At 42.0% G+C, this 19808-nt stretch overlaps 1 protein-coding gene across 4 annotated transcripts in view; it reads left to right on the forward strand.

Moving 5' to 3' along the window:
- Positions 1-19808, forward strand: part of LOC121280843 (FK506-binding protein 15-like) — an 87801-nt gene that overhangs the window by 4255 nt on the left and 63738 nt on the right. For 2 of the 4 annotated variants that reach the window (XM_041193125.1, XM_041193126.1), the window contains exons 2-7: positions 7034-7143; positions 10694-10772; positions 11250-11319; positions 11457-11531; positions 18516-18614; positions 19509-19658. In XM_041193125.1, coding sequence (XP_041049059.1) covers positions 7034-7143; positions 10694-10772; positions 11250-11319; positions 11457-11531; positions 18516-18614; positions 19509-19658 — 583 coding nt within the window. Of the gene's footprint in view, positions 1-2696; positions 2976-7033; positions 7144-10693; positions 10773-11249; positions 11320-11456; positions 11532-18515; positions 18615-19508; positions 19659-19808 lie in introns of those variants that run through there. The other 2 variants (XM_041193124.1, XM_041193123.1) reach the window with 2 other exon arrangements.

Genomic DNA, 19808 nt, shown 5'->3' on the forward strand with positions numbered 1-19808 from the left:
AGGTTGGACAGGTTGGGCCTGTGTTTAGAAGTTGGAGTTTAGAAGAATGAGAGGTGATCTTACTGAAACATGTAAGATCCTGAGGGAACTTAACTGGGTGGATGCTGAAAGGAGAGACTAGAACTAGGGACATAGTTTAAAAATAAGGGGCCTTCCATTTAAGACAGAGATGAGAATTTTTTTTCTGAGGGTCCTGAGGTTGTGGGACCTTCTCTTTCCATGAGAGTGGTAAAGGTAGGGACATTGAATATTTTTAAGGCTGGTTTAGATAAATTCTTGATTGACAAAAGAGTCAAAGGGTATAGGAGTAGGAAGAAAAGTGGAGTTGAGGTCACAATCAGATCAGTCATGATTTTATTGAATTAGGAACAGGCTCAAAGGACTGAATCTGTATGTTCGTAGATCCACCCAAGGATTTAATTAATTGGCTGAAGCAACAGCCATATCATTGTCCATCAGCTGCAGTAAAAGAGAATAATACTCTTTAAATCCAGCAAACAAGTCTGCCCACAGAAACACCAGCAAATCTCAGGTGATATGAAAAAAACCAGTGGCAGTATTGATAAGAAGAGCAGGGGAATTGGCCTGTGTTCTGGCCAATATTTAGCCCTCAACCAACATCTCAAAAGTAGATTATCAGGTCTTTGTCATATTGCTGTTTGTGGGTTCCAGCTCTGTGCTAATTGGCTGCTGCATTTCCTACATTATATCATTGACTTCATTTCATAAGTACCTCATTGGCTTTGAAATGCTTTGGGGCATCATGAGGTCAAGAAAGGTACTATGTAAATGCAAGTTCTTTCTATCACCATGTTTAGTGGTCCTGAAACTCAACAAACCCAGTCACACTGAGCAATTTGTACAATGCAATAGGTTGATCTCCTTTTCAATCCCATTTGATGTTATTCTACCCTTTTCTAAGGAAGGGTTAGTAGAAGAATTACAAACTAATATTAAACCATGCACAGATACAGTGTCTCAGAACCTGCAACCTTGGGATTGAGCCTGAGTTAGATTTTGGATCTTGCCAGCTTTTGGGTCAGTCGGGTCAGGCATGTAGAGTGTTGAGGATATGTTTTTCAAGTAAGGATTGCCAAAGACAGTTTTGAGTGAAAGCTAGACAATGCTGCAAGATAAGCCAAGAAATTCTTTGGAGTTGCTCCAGATCTGTTGGTGCATGGCAGAAGCACTGTTTGTGCATGTAAGTGGGACTTCTGCTGCACTTTAGTGAAGTGACGGAGTGGGAGCAGCTGCAGGGAATTTTCCAGCTGTACAGTTAGACCAAAGATGTCAGTGAGGAGGGAAAGTCAGGTGATGACAGCTTAAAGTCCTGTTCTGGGAGATTGCCGGTTTTCAGATAGCCAGACTTGAGATAATGTACCTGTAGTTGGAAACAAAGTGGGTGGAAAAAGATACAGCCACAGTACCAACCATGCTCTTCAGCAGTGTTATCAGTTTGGAGTAAATAATGAATCTAGACCAACTATTTATCTAGCTTTAATTCTGTTTTGTTTTGCGGTCTGGACAAATGTACGTATTCCAGTGCATGATTTAAAAAATGCCTTTGTTAATTTTTATTGGCCTGATTTTCAAGGGTCGCCCAGTCTACGGTATTTAAGTTGTACCAAAAACAATGCAAAATTTGTGGCTTTTACTGGGATATGGTGTTTGGTGCAGTGTTTGGCTCTAAGTCTATTAATGTCTATATACCCGGTGGGAGTCTTTGACGTAGCGGTAATGTCACTGGGCGAGTAAACCAGGGGCCCAGGTTAATGCTCTAGAGAACTGAGTTCAAATCCCACCATTGCAGTTGATGGAAATTAAAATAATAAAATCTGGAATTGGGAGCTCGTGCTGAGCATGAAACAATCATTAATAGTTTCGATCCCTTTAGAGAAGGAAATTTGCCATCCTTACCTGGTCTGCCTTACATGTGACTCCAGTTTCAGTAGGTAATTGTGGTTGACTCTTAATTGCCCTATGAAATGGTCTAGCAGGCCCCTCAGTTCAAGTGCAGTGCAATTTGGGATTGGCAACAAATGTTGGCCTTGCTAGCAACGCCCATATCCCATGAAAGAGTAAAGGAAAAAAACAATGTCCAGATGTGCAGGCACCCTTCTCCCAGGAGAGGTTTCCAGACGTAGCCCGCTGCCTTTGTCACATTTTGAGCACATTATCTGGATCAAAGTCTAAAGGAAGAGCTGCAGAATTCAAGAAAATTAAAATTAACATTTTCAGTCTCTTAAGTTGAGGAAATGTCTCCTCAGTCATCAGTCATGGTCCTGTTTTCACTGCGTTTTTTCCCCAGTGATTTACACCAAGCTATAATTACTGGACAGAATTTTACAATTATTTTGACATTTAACCAGAAATCTAGACCAGTACTTATTTTTGCAGTTCTGGTCTTAAGTCCAGGCACAAGGTGAATTGCAATTTGAAACTAAATCACTTCCAATCGTGAGTGAAGGGAGAAAGTAAAAGGCAGAAGTAAAAGCCTTAAAATAATTGGATGCTCACGTTGTGCTTGAGAATGCTATTACAATGCTGGGATACAGGTTAAGTCCCTGTAAACTCTATAATTGTATCTCCACATTGCATGAGAGGCTGATAAAGAACTTTTTAGTAACACGTGCCCCACTGTAATTTACAGGGAATGGGAACATGCTGCACAGAAAGTGGGAGAGAAGTTGTGGGAGTTGATCAAAGGCATGGTTGAAGAGAGAGATTTGAGAAGGTTTTTGACGGTGGTTAAGACAAATGAACAGTAGGAGTGGTTGAGAAATTTCCAGACTTCAGGAGTACAACCAGAATCCAAAGATTGGAGGGAGCGTGCTGCGGTGTGGGGCTGGTGGAGATGGCAAATTTAGATCCTGTACCCAGGCTATGGAGGGATATGAAAATGAGGGTGAAGATTTTAAATTGATCCATTTGACAGACTGGGAGCCAGTGGAAGTTGGTGAAGACACGGGTGATAGGTATGTGGAATTTAGTACAAGATAAGGTAACACTGTTAGTGAAACCTCAGGATACTCAGGTAACAGTGAGGAAATTAATAACTGGTCTTGCAGGTTACAGTGGAGTTTTTCCCCTTCTGGATCCTGTAAATGTTCCAGTACCTGTTGTTTAATTATTGCTGAAAAGAGAGTAATGCTGCTGAATACATTATTCTGCGATTGAGCAGCACTTGTAGAATAATGGTGACTGTGCCAACTAATCAGTCGAGTTAATAACATGGCACATTTACTCTTTCCAGAAGTGACATACGTTCATATACAGGAGCCTGTTCTCTGCAAACTAAAGTAATATGTTGACAAGTCTTGCATCTTTTTGGAATTCCCCGGGAACTCAGGGAACTATGGCTTCCTGTTGCTATCTCCATGGCAACGCCTCAGCCAATCAGAGTTGAACCACTTGGTACCCTTTTCTCCAGTGGTATAAATTGTTGTGATTGTTTGAAATTTGGCATTCTTGAATTTATCCTGATGAATGAAAGACGAAAAGCTTCAGCAACATGTCTTTCTTTTCAGCAAGTTCTGTACTACCAAGTGATTGTTGCTAAATTCCATTGAAGAATTCTGATTTGCTGCCCCTTTCTTTAACATTTTGAATTAAAAATTTCTTTCCGATTGGCTGCACTTAAGATTAGCAGACTCCAATAGGAGAGGTTAGTCAAAAAATCTTGTTAGCACTGTGCCCTCTTATGGCCATAAAAGGAACCGATAATGTTAAGGGAAAAGTTCCTCTTGATCTTATGCCCTTGTTGGCTGTACAGTAATTATCCTTTTTAAATAAACTAATAAAATAAATTAACAAAGTGGTAGCCCCTTAAAGGAGCATTGTACAGTAATTATATGCTGATCCTCCATAATAGTTATTTTGGTGACTGTTTGGCCTTCTTTGGGGTTTGTGGACTGATCTAGGGTAAAGTCCAAGTTTTTCAAATGATGTTTGAGTAAGCTGGATCTTTTACGTCATGGCAGCTTCAGAGAGAGAGACTGCCCACTAAAATGAAAAAGGTTTTGCATGTGTTATGGGGATGGGAATTGAAGTTTTGCTTAATTTTGTATGTGTATTCTGTGTGCTGGAGGTTGTCATCATGTCTAGAATCTTGTTTGACTGAGACCACACAACTCGGTGTGCATCTGAAGTTCAGAAGCTCCAAGCAATGTGATTTGGGCAGGGGGTGGGGAAACAGTGGGTGGCGAAAGGAGGCTTCATTGTCAAAATGGGAAAATTCCAGTACTTATCACACTGGGAATGTGTTGAACAGGTTTTCTCTCACATTTGACGCTGTTCTGGAAATTCTTACCTATCCAGCATTGTTTGTTGGGCTAACTGGGCTACATATATCCAGCCTTTTATTTGTACTCCTAAACAGGTTTTTATTAATTAATTCTGGGGTGTGGTTGTAGCTGCCAAGGCCAGTATTTATTGCCCACCTCTAGTAGTCCTTGAGAAAGTGATGATGGGCTGCCTTGAGCTTATGCAGTGGAAGTGCTCCCATAATGCTGTCAGGGCGGTTAACAGGATTTTAACCTGGTGACAATGAAACAACTGCAATATATGTCCATGTCTTTCTGACTTGGGCGCTAGGAGGTGTTGGTGCTCCCATGTATCTACTGCCCGTACCTTTCTAGGTGATAGAGCAAACAGATTTGGAAGCATTTGTCGATGAAGCTTTGGTGACTTGCTGCAGTGGAACCTGTAGATAAGTGCACATTGCAGCCATAAATGTGGATGATTTTAGCTGACAGTTGGCATGCTAATTGTCCTGAATGATGAGCTTCTTGAACAGTGTTAGAGCTGCTCCCATCTTGGCAAGTGTTGACTATTCCATCCTGCTCCCAAAGTATGCCATTTTAGATTGTGGAAAGCCTATTGGGGAGTTGGAAGGTGAGTGATCTGTTTTAGGTTGCTGTAATGTGTGAGACTGTGGGCGAAGTGAATTGATCTCTAGTTTATGTTCCTTATTTGCTGTATGAAAATGACTTCCACCAGAACAGCATGTCAACAATATGTCAGAGTTTGTGCCATGCCTGTGTTTAATTGGTCTTGGATCACTTGTATGTTGTGATAATCATTGAACAATACTAAACGTTCATATAGGAGTGGGCTGTCTTGGGGGGGAAAAAACAAATCATTTTGGTCAAAAAGTTGCTAAATGTACCGAGCTAAAATTTAGGTAAAGAAATTTTGTAAATCCAGTAATTCATGCAATTCTGAATGCAATTGTGCCTCGTGGGTGTTCCCAGTTGCAAAAAAAAACTTGTGCTGGAGTGAATGAAAGCAGTTTAGTCATTGAGCTTGGAGTGCCTGTCCCAGTGTGGAACATTCTCTAACTCTATTAAGAACTATCCTATGCTTTAAATTAGTCAGTGCACAGGCAGTCATGAGGGAATCCTTGCTACTTGTTTGAGCTTCGCATCAGACTCCTCCAACTCTAACTGGTTTGTTTCACTTGGGCTGTCGCATTCTGTGAGAATGTGAGACATTGACTTGCTGCTCTGTGATTCTGTACTGATACTCCTTGTGATCATCAGACTATGTCCGACATGCTGGGACGCTGGGGCACTGAGTACATGTGGAATGAAATCCAAGGGTCAGTATCATACAGGAATTGTATGTGTTAACTCTGATCTCTGCCCGCCCAACAATGGTGAATCCAGTTGTTAGGGCCTTCAATGGTGCTGTTTAATCAATAACCAGCAGTAAAATGTGGGAGTTTCAGGTCTTCAACACCATGTCTGTCTTTACCTGATCAGCTGGCTGAGGCATTGGATTGTTTCTGCAGGCCCCCCCCCCAAACACCACCAAATTTTAGATCTTCTGCCTCCGACACCACCCACTTGCCCCCACCCCAACTTCATGTTTTATCTCTTCCTTATTCCTTGCTCTGCCAGAATTTAATTTTTTTCAGCCTGTCATTTATGAAGATGAGATAAACTGACTGTGTTGAAGAAAGCTCCACCCCTGGAAAAATTTGGCTTTACTTCCCACACATTAAGCAGCGTGGCAACATTAGCCCCTGATGAATCACATGGGACTGCAAGACCCCTGTGAACATTTTGTGACTTGTTTGCTTGTCAGTTAAGACTTTCTGTTTCTGGGTGCTCACTACTGTGTACCATATAAGCTGAAGCATAGATTTAACATCGACTTGCTGGAGCACTTATGGGAGCAAGGATTAGGCTGAGAAACTATTGCCTGTTAGCCCAAATGGCCTATGCCATTGTTTATGTTCCACTTGAACTTCGTGAAACTTAGTTTCACAGTAGAATTTCTTCCAGCCTTTCTGTGCTCGACGAATTCCTGAGCCACCTTTTCCTTGTTTCAATTGTCTCCAGCTGCACTCTGACTGCCTGATTATACAGCATACAAAGGTTAGTAAACTGTGGTTAAGCTTGAGAGATAAGGCAGTAGAAGGATATAGAGGGCAGTGTGGGGAAAGGTAATTGGAGTGAGAGGAAGTTCATGTGGAACATAAACAATGGCATAGACCATTTGGGCTAACTAGCCTGTTTACGTGCTGCAAGTTCTATGAAGTTTGTTATACATGGACCTGCATTAGGATTGGCTGCTTGCATTGTTTGGACATAAGAGATGGATGATCAAATTTATTTTTCTCTGTTTTAGAAGCCTTTCCCTTCACCTATATACAGGCTGCAGTTCCTCATTAATCCAGTGTTATTGCAAACTGGAGGGCTTTACTAATTGGAGGTTCAGATAAACAGTTTTTTTTCACAAATGTGGAACATTTGGTGCATGCTGGGTGTTTTCTGCTTTTCCCCAGTTCCCAAGCAGTGCTATTTCCCAGAATTATTCTCATTTCTATTTTGAATTTTGTTTTATTTTGTTTTCCAGACTTGTTTCAACAAAATATATTATGTTTCTCACAAGACCAGAAGAAATGTTGCAAAGTAATCAACTGGGGCTTAAATGCAGACTTTAGTTATGTCTCCTTTTTTTAAATACTGCTCAAAAGTTGTGGCTTCCTGCTAGATGATTTGTAAACTTTTGTCCTTTCCCTCTGTAGGTCCAAACTGGCCTCTCTCTTTGGCATGGATCAGGCTTCCACAGGTCAGGGGAACGAGTCTTTCCAGTATACTGCCCCCAAGCAGCCAAAGAAAGGGACACCGCCGCCTGGTAAGGATGTGGAATTAGAGGACAAGTGCATGTTATTCTGGGGAATGGAATAGTTCCTTCCAGGGAAAAGACCAGGTGATCCATTGAGCCAGAAGATCCATAAACCTTTTTCCCAACACACTCCCATCTCTCTTGCAGACAAGATCTTCCTTCCATCACAATGTTAGAAGTGGGGATGTTCGTTGAAAATTGCACAACATTCAGCACCATTCGTGACTCTTCAGATACTGAAGCAGTCCATGTCCAAATGCAGCAAGACCTGGACAATATCTGGGTTTGGACTGACAAGTGGCAAGAAACATTTGTGCCACACAAGTGTCAGGCAACGACCATCTCTAACAGGAGAGAATCTGACCATCGTCCCTTGACATTCAATGGCATTGCCATCACTGGATCTCCCACTATCCTCGGTGTTACCATTCACCAGAAACTGAACTGGAATAGTCATATAAATACTGTGGCTACAAGAGCAAGTCAGAGGCTAGGAATCCTGCAGTGAATCCCCTCAGTTTTGGAGTGATCCAATCTTCTATTAATAACCCCACAGCAAACTTGATGTAGGGTAAAAGCAGAGTGTTAGTTTATTTTACATAGACTCAAATCGCAGAGATAGGGTGTAGCTACGTAAGCCCCCAGTACATCCATACAATAAAAGAAAAGATAAAGAGGTACAGGGCAAAGACCACAGACAAAATAAGAATTATTGTCTCACGTGAGTCTGGAGTCCAGAATCAGATTCCAGAATGAAAATCCAGTGATTTATTCTTTGAGTTGGCTGGCTGAAGACTGATGTTGGATAATTCACTTTACTAGCAGAAATGACTTCCACAATGAGATGGGCCCGTAGGGGGTTGAAGGGTCTTGTAGGTGCTGGTACAGAAGTTCGGAAGTTCTCGTAGAAACAGTGTAGATGAGGGCCAGGCAATTTAAACCTGGACAGAGCTCTGGTTCTGCTGCTATTTTGGTTGGAGGAAGATGGCAGACCGTCTTTGTTCAGCTCCACAAGACAATTTGGGGGAGGGGTGGGTCATGTGACATCTTCCCCTTGGTTTGGACAAAGGATGTATATTCCTGGTCTGGATTCTTGAAATGGTTAATGTTTCAACCATTAAGTTCAACAGTGGTTTCAGCGCCCTTTGTCTTCATAGGCGGATTGCCTCCATGGACCAGAGCCTAGCCTTAGAGATATACGTGGTTTTTGTGCAGCTCCTTGGGATTTGAGCTTGGCAGTTACAAGAGGCATTAGTGCCTCTTTCAAGATAAGGAGATTGCTGCTGTTCTGAAGACCAGTATTCTTTCTGAATCAGCCAGTTCTGGCTTCAGTTATTTTAAGACCTTTGTCCAGTTTTCAAAAAAAATTTTTTATAGATTATCCAGGGTGATACATATATTTTTATAAAAATATAGTGTGAGATCTTAGCCCTCTGACACCTGACTCGTAGCAAAAATGCTCAAGGAAAGTGGGATGGAAAAAGACATTTATTTAATGCCTCTATGATTTTCCTTCTGGCTTGCTCATAGCATTGTTCTTGCAGATTAATGTTTACTCTTTAATTCCTGGAGAGTTCAGGCCAATCCTGGATGGCCGGCAACCCAATCTCAGGAGCTCATCCAGATCTTTATTCAATTCTTTCAGCGCAACCACGCTTAGTGCAAATGCAGCAGTGCATTCTTAGAAAAATAGTCCCTAAGATCAAACTGGCTTCTGTGGTTTTGTAACTTGTGGATTTCCATGACACAATCACTTGGGAATGAGTCTGTTTCATTGTTTCCAAATCCTCCAATCAAATTGAAGCCAATGCTTTTTCAAAGTTGGAAGCCCTAGTTCTCTTAGCTTTGCTTGGCCAAAAGAGGCCTTAAGCTGGATACCAATCTTATGGCCCTCTTCAGAACAACTTGTCGAGCCTCCAGATCCTGTACCAAACTAGATACTGTACCATCTTCAACTGCTTCATCAAAGAAGTTTCCGTCCATAAGATCAGAAGTGGGGATGTTCGCTGATAATTGCACAATGTTCAGCACCATTCGCAAATGCTCAGATACTGAAGCAGTCCGTTCCACATGGTTCAAGTCCTGGAAAACATTCTGGCTTGAACTGATAAGTGGCAAGTTACAGTACTATGGGTGTACCTACACCACCAGGACTGCAATGATTCAAAAAGGCAGCTCACCACCACCACCTCAAGGGCAATTGGGGATAGGCAATAAATGCTGGCTTAGCCAGCGACACCCATACCCCATAAAACGAGAGAAGTATTTCTGTTCAATGTTCTTGTTCTTATGCACAGATTTATGTTTTATGTTTAATTAATTTGGCTATACATATTTTGCTTTCAGTTTTCTATTATCATAGCCTCACAGCATTGGTTATTATGGATCTTCAAAGAATACTGCACTATAACACCCAGGTCCTTCTGCTTAGCAGCCTGCACTGTCTTGGAATTGTGTCCACCCAAGTACAGGACACAATATTTGTTGCTTTAAGATTCTGTGAAAGGATTAGTCTGCCTTTAACTTTTACTTTAAATCGGATTTCTCATGTACAAGGAGTTTTTTTATTTTTATCAATTGTTTTTATTTATTCTGCTGGGGTTTTGGTGCACTCCACCACCATGCACCTCTCTTAAGGTACCAGCTCATCATGTTGAGTTGCTTTTGACTGCCTTGTGAATGATTTCTGTGTCTATGCATTTGGTGGAGAGGACATCTTTTAAGTTGCTCTTGCTCCCGCCTATTTCCCTGTAAGTGTTTGGTATAATGTTGCAATACCTGGGGCAGGATTTTTCATATGGCGGGTGGGCTCGACGGGAACGGGTGCGGAGCCAATCGCCAATTAAGGCCCGCCCGATGTAATACGCAATGGATAGCGCTCAGCACTACCTGAGCAGGTGCAGGAGAGGAGGGAGAGTTGGAGCCAGTGCTCCATCGCACATGCGTGCATAAGAGTGCAGCAATCTCCCTGAGGCTTGGAGCTGCCTTAAGGAGATTAAATGGATATTAAAATATTTAAATAAATGATTTAAAAATGTATTTAAACATGTACCCTCATGTGACTGTGACACATGAGTTGGGACATGTTTTTGTATTTATGAATATTTATTTATTTAATAAAAGCTTCAAGAAACCTCATTTTGCTCATGGATGAGGTTTACTGAAAAACACGAAAGCAGCTTGAGCTTTTCGCTTGCCCGCCAACCTTAAGGTTGGACGGGCAGCGTTCACAAGTGCTTCAATTAATTTCTTAATGTCCTTACTAAGCCATTTACATTTTGGTGGGCGCACAGCCGACTCTGGCATGTGCCTGCCAAACAAAATATCGCAATGGCGTGTGATGATGTCGGGACGCACTACTACACGCAGACGAAAATATCCTGCCCCTGGGGTTGGAACCAGAGGAGAGTGCTTGATGATTGACTGCCATTACAAATGGCAGCCTGAGCCATCCTGTCATCCTGTCCTCTGACAGTGTTACAGTGCCATTGAATGTTATGGCTCTTTAAGTATGGAGAGGCTTTAATTTCAAACCATCATAAATTTCTTTTCTCTGCAGGAGCAGGTTCACAGAAGCCAACAGCTGGTGCTGTTCCTCCGGCAGTCTTGTTCGCAACTGGAGTGCACGCTTACCAATAGTAAGTGCTGTTGTGGAGGGCAGGGCAATGGAGGCTGGTTAAGGACCTTTGATGTGAGAGAGTGGGATGGAGTGACTGGTTAAAGCTAACCTTGGTTCTGGAAGCTAATGTGTCAGCATTCTGCCATGGGGTTTGGAACTACTTCTAACGTACAGTTGAGTGGCTCATCTTCGTGTTAAAGTTTACAACTTCTTGCTTTTTAAGCATGGATGAATTCTTGATGAAAAGCTTATCGAACTGCAGATACTCAAGCTAACGTTATTGGGCTTTTTAAGGATGATTTAATAGGAGCTTAATCCATCTTGAAAGTTAGGATTGTAATAAAATAATTCATTTTTCCACAACCCTGAGTATTTAAATTTCTACTCCATCTTTTATTAAGGGCTAATTGACATTGCACTGACGAACAGTTGGAATGTGTGTGTCCTGGTCAGAGTTCCGGATCTGTTACTGAATGCATTCTTTGTTGTATTACAGTCTGAATGGTCAGTATATGAATCAAGGGAAGCTGGGTGTGGCGATTCTTGGAAACCATGCTTCAACAGAGGTGGGTTTGACTGATCAGGGAAAGTGGGGGTGCTGTGTGATTTGGTGTCTCCTTTAGTTGGTGGAATGAGATGTACGGTTCTTGTATATCTTTTTGTATGTGAGCTGATTCTTTTTCTCCTTCTCTGACCCTTAAAGTACAAGATTCTCCTGTACGCCAGCCAGCAGAAACGGATTGCTGCTGCGCGCATCTATCCAACGTTCACCTTTACTGTGAGTAACTATTTGTTTGAAGTATTTGGGATTTTTGAATAGGGATTGTTATCCACTAACGAGTGATTTGTTCATTAATCGGAGTTTAAAATTCAGTCCCCTTAATACAGCTTTCAGCACTTTCTCCTTAAATCACACTTCATTCAGATGTATTAGTTCTGTTAGTAGCTTCATTGGGTGCTGGTTTGACGGAGTTATTGAATTTGATGATGTGAGGAAGTTGGACAAACATCAGTGCATGTGTTAGGTAATCTCGGCATATCAGCTTCAACTTTGCGCAAGTTAATGATGAAACATCTCGGGGTTTTACATAACCTTTGTTGATGTAAAATGTTTAACCTGCAGTATTTATTAACAAAAAACTCACCTAGGGCATTGATTCTTTTGACCAACCTTTTTCATTTAAAATTAATTCACTTAAATTAATAAAATCTGGAATTGAAGGCTGGTGGTGACCATGAAACTATCATCGATAGTTTAGATCCCTTTAGGGAAGGAGATTTGCCACCCTTACCCTGTCTGGCTTACATGTTACTCTAGTTGATTGTTGTGGTTGACTCTTAATTGCCCTCTGAAATGGTCTAGCAGGCCCCTCAGTTAAAGTGCAGTGCAATTTGGGATGGGCAATAAATGCTGGCCTTGCTAGCAACACCCATATCCCATGAAAGAATAATGAAAAAAAAAACAAATGTCCAGATAAGCATGCAGGCACCTTTCTCCCAGAAGAGATCTCCAGACGTAGCCCTCTGTTTCAAGCACATTGACAACCAGTAAGGGGCGTTTAAGGAGACACTCCGGTGTGAGACGGAGACCAAGTGACTAGCAAATTAGGCTCTTGTGGGAATTCTGTGCACTGTGGAAAGAGGTGTCATATACAGAAGAGCTATTCTAAGCTGGGAACAGAAGCTGCTGAGCAGAAACGGACCTGAGTGTAAACCTCACCTTTGGAGCTGAGTTTGAAAAGAAAAACTGAACAGTGACATCACAGGAAAACCATAAGAAACTACTGTTGGGGAGTGTCTTTCCATAGGTGTAAATTAGAAAAGCATATTATTTTTAAAGAAGTGGCTACATCAAAGTAAAATAAAGTTAACGGAGGGAAAGTAAAGCTAAGACATGGTAGGGCAGCTAGGAAATGTGAAATGCGTGTCCTGTAGCATGTGGGAAGCTGTGGACACTACTGGTGACTGAGACGACCACATATGCAGGAAGTGCTCCCAGCTGCAGAAACTTGAGCTCTGGATTTTGGAGCTTGAGTGGCAGCTAGAGTCACTGCACTGCATCCATGAGGCTGAGAGTTACGTCGATAGTACAATCAGAGAGGTGGTCACACTGCAGGTTAGGAGCATGGAGGCAGAAAGGGGGTGGGTGACCACCAGGCAATCCAGGAGAACCAAGCAGATAGTGCAGGAGCCCCTGGGGTCTCACTTGCTAATTGGTTTTCCATTTTGGATGCTGGTGAGTGCATTCAGAGCCATGTCTTGTGGCACCATGTGTGGCTTGGCTGTACAGGATGGGAGGAAGAAGAAAGGAAGAGCAATAGTGATAAGTGATTTGTTATTTAAGGGAGCAAACGGGTATTTTTGCGGCCTTAGATGTTACTCCAGGATGGTATGTTGCCTCCCTGGTGCCACGGTCATGGATGACACTAAGTGGCTGCAGGGCATTCTCTTGGGGGAGGGTGAACAGCCAGAGGTTGTGGTCCATGTTGGTACCTATGACTTAGGTAGCGTAATGATCCTAGCTGAGGTTACCCCTGGATGTGCCTGATCCCAGAGTGGAACCCAGCTTGATAGATCCTAACTTTTAATTTGTTTGTTTAGATATGTGGAGAGTAGCTACTAAACAGAGTCACAAAAATTCATCAGCTGACTTCTAACAAAAGAATAAAACATTTACTTAATGAGAAACGAAGAACTATGTTACAATACTTCTTCACCCAGAACTATACCATTACAGATTTGTAAGGATATCACAAGTTACAAGAGCTATCATGCACTTTAATGTTCACAGTAAATACACAGTCCATGTAAGTCCATGGCTACTGGTGGTCAGACACACCACACTCTGAAACTAAGTGACAGATGCCACCTCAACCAGACAGATGCTATGGATCTGTCCTCAACTCCCCCCAAATGGTTACACCATGAGCCAATCGTTCTCACTGACCTCCAGTCTTTCACACGAGGGTTTCCAATCTCCACTTTCCAAGAACCCGCTTTAGAATCTTCTCCCAAACTGACGCTTTCTCTCAGACACCTTCCGAAAGGGTTCATCTCCAGGGTTTTGAACTCCCCTTCCAATATTCCTCTTCCCTGAATCACCGCATGCATTTGAACTTTCTTCCACGAACTCTGTCTCACTAACTCAGCTGTCAATAGTACACCAGTGCTTCACAAGTCTATAGCAAAGAGTTACAGACCTTCAGCCACCTCTTTGGACCTTCTGACCTAAAGTCTTTTCTTTAGTTTGGGACTGGCTATCTGCCCCCTTTGCTACAGTCTCTCCTGTCAGTTACTTTCAAAACCAACTGAACTCAAAGTTTCCAAATCAAACTGCTATTTCTAGTTTATTCTGTGTGCCTGTGGGAGGGACCTGCCTCTGGACCCTTGTTGCTAGGCAACAGCCCAGTTTCTCTACCCTTGTTTGTTTAATTTGGCTTAGAGTCGTAAAACTCTCATTAGAAATGCAGGCGCCTTTTAAAGTGAGCCTAAAACTCATCTCCCCCTTTCTTAACAGACAGAAACAGAAATATAAATCAAGCTTAAACATTAAAGCTAAAACTCATTGCTAACACCCACAAACACAAATATAACTTACTTAAGCTGTCTCTATTTCCTAACAGTAGGAAGTGGGATGTGGTCCTGCAGACAGAATTTAGGGAGCTAGGTAGAAAATTAGCAAGCAGGACCTCAAAAATAGTAATCTCCGGATTACTCCCAGTGCCACGTGCAAGTGAATACCGGAATAGGAAAAGACAGATGAATGTGTGGCTGGAAAGATGGTGCAGGAGGAAGGGCTTTAGATTCCTGGGACACTGGGACTGGCTCGGGGGAGTTGGCACCTGTACAAGCTGGATGGGTTGCACCTGAACAGAGCTGGGACTGTGTTCCTTGTGGGGTGTGGTGCTGTTATGGGGGCTTTAAACTAACTTGACAGGGGTGTGGGAACCAGGAGAGAATATTAGAGAGTAATACCAAGGTGCACAAAATACTAGGAGGAAAGTGCTAGAATAGAGAATAGTAAGTTAATAGGTGGTGCCGGAGTAAGGAAGAAAGTAATGAAGTCTAAAGCAGGGTTATACTGCATGTATGTGAATGCACAGAGTATAGTAAATTAGACTGGTGAGTTACAAGCTCAGATTGCTATGTGGAATTATGATGTGGCGATAACAAACCTGGCTCAAGGAAGGGCAGGACTGGGTGTTAAATATTCCTGGGTATAAGGTGTTCAGAAAAGATAGGGCAGGGAGAAAAAGAAGAGGGGTGGCTGATTTGGATAAGGAGATCATAGCAGTGCTGGAGAAAGGGGATGTCCCAGAGGGTTCAAGAACAGAATCAATTTGGCTACAGCTAAGGAACAAAAAGGGTGCAATTACATTGCTCGGTGTAATCTACAAGCCATCGACTAATGGGAAGGATGTAGAGGAACAAACCTGCAAGGAAATTACAGATAGGTGTAAACGTGATAGAGTAGTTTTAATGGGGGACTTTAGTTACCTGAGTATAGACTGGGATAGTGGCTGTGTCAAGGGCAGAGAGGGGCAAGAGTTACTAGAGTGTTTTCAGAATTTTCTTCAGAAGTATGTATCCAGTCCAACAAGGAGGCACTGCTAGACCTGGTTCTTGGAAATGAGGTGGGCCAAGTAGATAAAGTGTCAGTGGGGGAACATTTAGGAGACAGTGACCATTGTATCATAATGTTTAGGATGACGGTAGAAAAGGACAATGGGCAGTCCAGAGTAAGAATACTTAACTGGGGGAGAGCTGATTTTACTGGGGCAAGAATGGAGCTGGGCCCGATAGACTGGATCCATAGGTTGGTGGGGTAAACTGTAGCTGAACAATGGGCTACCTTTAAAGAAGAAATGGTTTGGGAACAGTCGAGGTATATTATCTCAAAAGGGAAAGGTAGGGCAAACAAATCCTGAGCTCTCTGGATGAAAAAGGAGATAGAAATTAAGAAAAAGAAGAAAAAGACTGCTTATGACAGGTGTCGGGCAGGAAATACAATTGAGAACCAAGGTGAATACAGAAGGTTCAGCAGAGAGGTGAAGAAGCAAATAAGAGGGGTGAAGAGGGATTATGAGAAAAGACTGGCAGCCAACAATCTCTAAATCTCCTAGAGGCCCTTAAATAGTAAAATTGTGGTAAAAGGAGTAGGGCTGATTACGGACTAAAAAGGGGATTTACACATGGAGGCGGGGGGCATGGCTGAGGTGTTAAATGAATACTTTGCATCTGTCTTTACCAAGGAAGCAAATGCTGCCTAGGCCATAGTGGCAGAAGAGGAAACTCTGTCACTAAAGGGTTCAAAATTGATGATGAGGTGGTATTGGATAAAATGCTATAACTTAAAGTTGATAAGGCACTGGGACCGGATAAGATGCACCCAAGGATATTGAAGGAGATGAGAATGGAAATTGCAGGGGCACTAACCATAATCTTTCAGTCTTTGCTAGACTCAGGAGAGGTGCCAGAGGACTGGAGAATTTCAAATATTATACCCTTGTTCAAAAAAGATTGTAAGGATAAGCCCAGCAATTACAGACCAGTCAGTTTAACTTAGCTAATGGGGAAGCTTTTAGAAACAATTATTTGGGATAGAACTAATAGTCATATGGAAAAATGTGGGTTGATTAGGAAGATCCAGCATGGATTTCTAAAGGGACAATTGTATTTAACTAACATGCTGGAGTTTTTTGAAGAGGTAATACAGAGGATTGATGAGGGTAATGCTGTTGTTGTGGTGTACATGGACTTCCAAAAGGCATTTGATAGTGTCGCACAACAGACTTGAGAAAAGTTATGATTCATGGAATAAAAGGACCAGTATCATGTGGATACAAAATTGGCTGAGTAATAGGAAACAGAGGGTAATGGTCAATGCATATTTTTTGGGCTGGAGGAAGACTTGTGGTGGAGTTCCCCAGGAGTCCGTTTTGGGACCCTTGCTTTTCCTGATATATATTAATGATCTAGATCTTGGGTGTGCAGGGGACAATTTCAAAGTTTGTGGATGATACAGAACTTGGAAGCATTATGAACTGTGGGAAGGAACAGATAGAACTTCAAAAGGACGTATACAAGTTGGTGGGGTGGGCAGATAGGTAGCAGATGAAGCGCAGTGCAGAGAAGTGAGAGGTGATTAATTTTGGTACGAAGAACATGGAGAGATGATATAAAATAAGGTGTACAGCTCTAAAGAGTGTACTGGAACAGAGAGACCTGGGTGTACACGTGCATAAGTAATTAAGGTTGGCAGGACAGATGGAGAGAGCAGTTAATAAAACATACAGTATCATTGGCTTTATTAATAGGGGCATAGAGTACAAGAGAAAGGAGGTTATGCTGAACTTGTATAGGACACTAGTTAGACCTCAGTTCGGGCATTGTGAACAGTTCTGGGCGCTACACTTTAGAAAGGATGTGAATGCATTGGGGAGAGGGAAGAAGAGGTTTATAAAAATGGTTCCAGGTATGAGAAACTTCAGTTATGAAGATAGATTGGAGAAGTTGGGACTGTTCTCCTTGGAGAGAAGGCCAAGAGGAGATTTGACAGAGGTGTTCAAAGTCATGAGAGGGGCTGCAGGGAGTAGATAGGGGAAAACTGTTCCCACTCAGAAAAAGATTGAGAAAGAGAAGGCATGAATTAGTGATTTGCAAAGGAAGCAAATGCATTGTGGGAAAAACCTTTTTCACATAGTGAGTGGTTTGGGTTTGGAATGCACTGCCTGGATGTAGGGGGATGCAGGTTCAATTGAGACATTCAAGAGGGTATCAGATGGTTATTTAAATAGAAACAATGTGCAAGGTTATGGGGGAAAGGCAGGGGAATGGCACTGAGCCGTAATGCTCATTGAGAGCTGGTGCAGACACGATGGGCCCAATGGCCTCCTTCACCGTAACAATTTTTTGATTCTGTGAAATGAGTAAGATTCTGATTTATGTCCCTTCCTTTATTACTTGTAGTCCTGACATGTTTATTTTATATTTATGTTGAAAGCAAAATACTGCAGATGCTGGAACTCTGAAATAACAGCAGAAAATGCTGGAAAATCTCAACAGGCCTAGCAGCATCTGTGGATAGAGAAACACAGTTAATGTTTCGAGTCCATATGACTTTTCTTCGGAGCTTTTTAGTGGCAAGGTCATCTTGTGTTCTCATCATTGCCCAACTTTAGGTAGTGAGTTAGTGTTTGTAACTGCTGGTCCTTAGTGTCCTGAACAAAATAATGGTTGTATTAACCGGGTGATTCTTAGACCACAATTTTTTTTTGTCTCTGTACACTCCAATCAGCTTTCCCAATCTTGACACTTCTTCATTCCTGGAGGTGTCAACAGATTTTGTGTGCAGTTCTGCAGGTGCTGTTTGTCCAGTACTTTATGATCATTCTTGCATGTGGACCCTGAAAATGTCAGAAGGCTACTCAACAATACCATGCATCATAACATTGTTCCATCCTGTCAAAAAAACAATGTTCAATGATGGCAGTATCTATATAGCAATCAGGAGATGGATCTTTTGACTTGAACCACTCTGCTCTGTTTTTTCTCCCTTTCTGGCTGAGCTCTGAGGTATTTGGGACCAATTCTAGCAGCTCTTTATTGTGCTGCATGAATGGTATTAACTCAATACGCATCAGGATGGGTCTGTGAACTTAGCAGTGTCTGTGGCCCAGTTCCAGAACTAAATAATCGAATGAGCAGTTTATTGGAAGTCACTCAGCTTAACTTAACCCATCTTAATGTTCTTTCCTTTCAGGTTCAAGCTAATAATTACTGTGTGTTTTACGATGACCAGCGACAGAATTGGTCAGTCATGTTTGATTCTGAGAAGGCTGTGGTGGAATTTGGCAAACAGGTAAAATCTAATTGTTCAGTGAGGGTCTTTGGCTATGCTAGTAAAAAAAAATCTATGTTGGGCAAATTGAAGTTTTCAAGATTGGGATCACTAAACTTTTAACATTAACATGAGAAGGAACAAAGCAAGATGGAGATGTACGATCTAAGTAAATGACCTGATCTGTTGTGTTGCTGACTAGGCCCGAAAGGTGGTGATCAGTCGCTTCGTCAATATTTGCAGACCGTGTGGAATTTGAACTCCTGACTCTCTGGATTGTTACTCCAGGCTCACCAAGCTCATTTGTGATTTCTGTGATATTACTAAATATCGAGACACTGCCACTGCCTATCTGCATTTCACAATGCCATACCTACATCAGAAGATTGATGTATGGTGACATTCTGTCTACTTTGAACCAGCATTCACTGACAGGATAAGACAATTGAAGATTGTTTCATCCACTCTTTGTCTGTTCTGCCTTTTTAAATAAAGAAGTTCTTCTAATATATTTTTAAATTTTTTTTTTATTCCTTGTGTAAATTGTGGCTTTCAGTCCTATTTTCTTGGATTGATCAAGCAATTTGGAATTGCCCTATTTTAATTGCATTGAAAGTGATTTGTTTTGAGCTTGAACTCTCCCGCTGTGTGCCTACATTACTGGAGATCTAAAAATTATTTCAGTACAGATTAGTAAAGCTGATTAATTTGTTCTTGAGTGATCTGTAAGTATGTGTTGTGGGTGGGGGGAGAGAATTGACAGGGGGGCTTGTGTCACCATCCTTTACTGTTTGTCACTGTAGTCATCCTTAAAGATTTTGGCTTGGTGGATTTGAGTTAACACAATTTTAACAAATTTTAGCAAGCGACCTTCTCCAACCCTCAGTTTAAATCTCTCTTTGCTCTCTTGTGCAGGTGTGTTTGGCCAAATGCAACAGCGCCTCAATGTTGGAATCAGTGCTGATCCAGGATCTGGCCCCAGGAGATGGACAGGCAGTCGAAACAGGTGACTCTCTGGAAGTGTCCTACACGGGTTGGCTTTACCAGAACCACGCATTTGGGCAGGTAGGGGAAGTTTCAAGAGGTGGAATTGACTCAATGTCATGGCTCAATTCCTTCATTTCTGGCTGCTCTAAATTTGTTCTGTGGTCCCCAGTATGTTGAGGATCGTACTGTACTTAAAAAGCAGGTCTGTCTTAAAGTACGTTTGGCATT

Source organism: Carcharodon carcharias, chromosome 8 (genome assembly GCF_017639515.1).
Source record: "Carcharodon carcharias isolate sCarCar2 chromosome 8, sCarCar2.pri, whole genome shotgun sequence".
Taxonomy (NCBI): domain Eukaryota; kingdom Metazoa; phylum Chordata; class Chondrichthyes; order Lamniformes; family Lamnidae; genus Carcharodon; species Carcharodon carcharias.